The following is a 3,127-nucleotide window of genomic DNA, read 5'->3' as shown; positions in this document are numbered from 1 at the left end:
GCACATTCACATGAAAATTACTCTGAATTAAAAACAGTGATCATTTGGTGTCAGTATGGAATAATTTCATATTTAAAGAATTTTCAGAAGTTGGAATTCTGTAAATGACCGGACTTTTCCCTTAAAATGCTCCATAAAGGGCTCCGTCAGTGAGGGGCTCCCAGATGAAGGGTAAAGCTGTCAACCAAACTAATGCACGGCGCTGAGCTTCACCAATTAACAAATGGAAAAACTATTAGAATGGTAAACGTTTGCGGAGGAAAGAAGTGTGGAAGTGATTTATCGAGCTCCAGGTTTTAACAGGATGATTCATTCAGAGAGACGCTGTGAGTTAGAGTCGGGGAGGAGGAGGGAGTTTAGCTGCAGGAGGTCATAAATCCTCGGCATCGTTCCGTTTGAACGGCGAGGAATGATGGCCCCAGTGAGAGAAAAGGACCAACCCCTCAGAGGCGCTGTTATCATCATCATCATCATCATGGCAGTGCTGAATGTTTGTCCGGATCGTTAGTCTGCCCTCCCTCAGAGCGTCAGACACCTGCTGCGCCTTGTTTGGATGCTCAGGAACCGCGCCCTGCTGGCTCTCTCTTCCTGTAGCTCTTCTGAGACTCCGCCCCCTTCCATCTGCATGTTTCCATTGTTGACCCCGTCAGTGCTCCATCTGGGCCCAACTCATCTCCGTCTGTGCTCCCAACAAGCGCCGCCTTCGCAGATCACTGCCGGGACCTTCTCTGCTCCTCCCTTCTGAGTCAGGAATGGGCCCTGAGCCGCCCCGTCTTACCGATGCATTGCCAGCAAACCTCTAACCCGCCTTAGGGAGGTTATTATTGGTGCTAAAGCACGGAAGCGCCTGCGTTTATGAAGCCGCCGTTAGCAGGTCCCACGCCAGGATTGATTACACTCTGGGGGGGAAAGGTTCAGCTGCATGCGTGAGCTGATAAACGCTCTGAGATGTGGGAGAACAATGACACAAGAATCAGGATCATCTTTGCTGTCATTATGACACAGGAGGCAAACATGATAAGCAGACAAAATAAAAAAAGCGTTCCTGAAGGCGGGCCAGGGGACAATGTCTGCGTTTCATAAAGCAGTTATACTGAGTTTATTTACCAGCCTGAACTAGACTTAATTGATCTTATGTGAGGAACATTTGGGCAGAAACGCTTAAGGAAAACCAGTTGGTTGCATCGACTCAATGACTCTTCAGCAATCCCTCACACTAAGCATGCATGTAGGGACAGTAGAGAGGAACAACCCCCTTTTAACAGGAAGAAACCTCCAGCAGAACCAGGCTCAGTGTGAGCGGCCATCTGCTGAGGCTGACTGGGGTTCAAGGAGACGGAAGCAGACAGAAAATGGAGCATAGATACAAACACACAGCCAGGTAGACGAGCTCCGAGCCAGCTCCCATGTCAGAGGATGAAGAGAGCACATCCAGTTAATCACAATCAGAGAAACAGGACTACACTGAAAAACAGGCCAAGCTCCAACATCTAGAAACATTCCAGCTCCATGTTGCTCCAATGACACAGTGAGACGTTCTTTGTGTCAGGGATGTAGCCGTTAATGTTTCTCTGCAGCACAGGGGCCTATGAGATGGATCACAGGGGGATCGATGGCAGTTTTTCTGGTTAGCAGAGCGGAGAGCGTTGCTGAAGTTTGCTGGTGAAGATTCTCAGTCATCCAGGTCACAGTCATTCCAAAAAAGTTAAAAAATCAATCCACTGGACTTTGTTTCCAAGTTTAAAGACGTTTCTCTTCCATCCAGGAAGCTTTTTCAATTCAAAGCGTCAGAAATAGCGCTGAGTTCCAGGTTTTATCCAGTAGCCCAACAAATCCTTGATTTGGTTTGAAAATTAAATCACTATTTTAATAAAAATTTAATAATCAATTTATGTATATATTAGTAATTGTAAATATCAATTTTATGCAGTATTATTGTTGGTAAAAGTAGGTAGGTAATGACAAAGGAAGAGATGTTTGCCCCAGAACTCATACCTGAAACAAGTGTTTTCACTATACCTTTAATCTAGAAAGCGCGGATATTTAAATATATGTTTCTATTTGTTAGCAAAGGCTGTAGCAAAGTATAGTTTTTTTCTTTATTTAGAAAATATGAATGTTTTGCTCGTTAATTTTCCTGTCGCAATAGTGTAGATTGACCCTGAGGTTCTGGCGCCTATCCACTTTCGGCCACCCCTCTGTGTGCATTGGTTATTGCCTGGACGCCCTTATAAAAAATATCTAGCTAAAACTCTGTTTGACAGGAGCTTAAGGAACAAGGGCATGAAAATGTTTAACAGAGCTGGTTGATTTTCAGCTGGTCTGGGTGGGTGGTTGGATTTTGAACGTGGAGGAAACTTGTTCTTCCAGGGGGGTATGATGCGAGTTTTGTCCACAGGGGGGAGCTGCTGTGCAGACGAAGCTGCTCCAGGCTCTTTTAGCGCTGGATTTCACGCTTCTGTCACAGGAGCCATGCTTACATCTCCATGCCTCTGTTTACAGGCAGAAAGGGAAGAAGCCGTTCCGATCCCTTCGGAATCTGAAGACGGACCTGGATCTAAAGCTGGAGGGAGACCTGAACATCATCATGGCGCTGGCAGAGAAGCTGAGGGCGGGGCTTCACTCCTTCGTGTTCGGGAAGCCGTTCTACACCAGCGTTCAGGAGCGAGATGCTCTCATGAGCTTTTAACTCGTTTAAAGTGTTCTCCTGTTCCAGACCTGATCTCTGTGTCGGATCACAGGAAGAACTCATCCTCACTGATTCACTGAGTTAGTAAAGTTACCTTTATGCTTAAAAAAAAAGACTGATTTGTTTTATTCCCGAACCTTTTCTGTGTCTGAAACAACCAGTTACGTTTTAATCGTTATGTTTTAATCACCAATTTTTTTTATTTTGATATGAAATTATAATGAATTATGTAAAAATGGATGAGTTATTAAACATTTGTGCTCAATGTAGATGTTGTCTGGTGATTTAACTGGATTTTAAAAACAGCAGATCTGTTGTGCTGGAGAAGGCTAGTGATTATTTTGACTCTCTGCACCTCTGATTGTAGGGATGCACGATATTGGGATTTTGGCCGATATCCGATATGCCGATATTTTAAACCTCATGTAGCCGATAACC

The 3,127-nt window shown here is 44.7% G+C and overlaps 1 protein-coding gene across 1 annotated transcript in view; it reads left to right on the top strand.

The window, feature by feature from the left end:
* Positions 1 to 2,901, top strand: part of LOC107085773 (chromosome unknown open reading frame, human C9orf72) — a 16,512-nt gene extending 13,611 nt beyond the window's left edge. The window contains exon 9 of the mRNA XM_015376319.1: positions 2,503 to 2,901. Within this exon, the coding sequence (XP_015231805.1) occupies positions 2,503 to 2,689 (187 nt within the window). The 3' untranslated portion in view covers positions 2,690 to 2,901. The remainder of the gene's footprint in view (positions 1 to 2,502) is intronic.
* The last annotated feature ends 226 nt before the right edge of the window (positions 2,902 to 3,127 follow it).

This window comes from Cyprinodon variegatus, unplaced genomic scaffold (assembly GCF_000732505.1).
Source record: "Cyprinodon variegatus isolate N-32 unplaced genomic scaffold, C_variegatus-1.0 Scaffold133, whole genome shotgun sequence".
NCBI lineage: Eukaryota > Metazoa > Chordata > Actinopteri > Cyprinodontiformes > Cyprinodontidae > Cyprinodon > Cyprinodon variegatus.
Note: the sequence above shows the minus strand (reverse complement) of the source record. Positions and strands in the feature narration are given on the sequence as shown.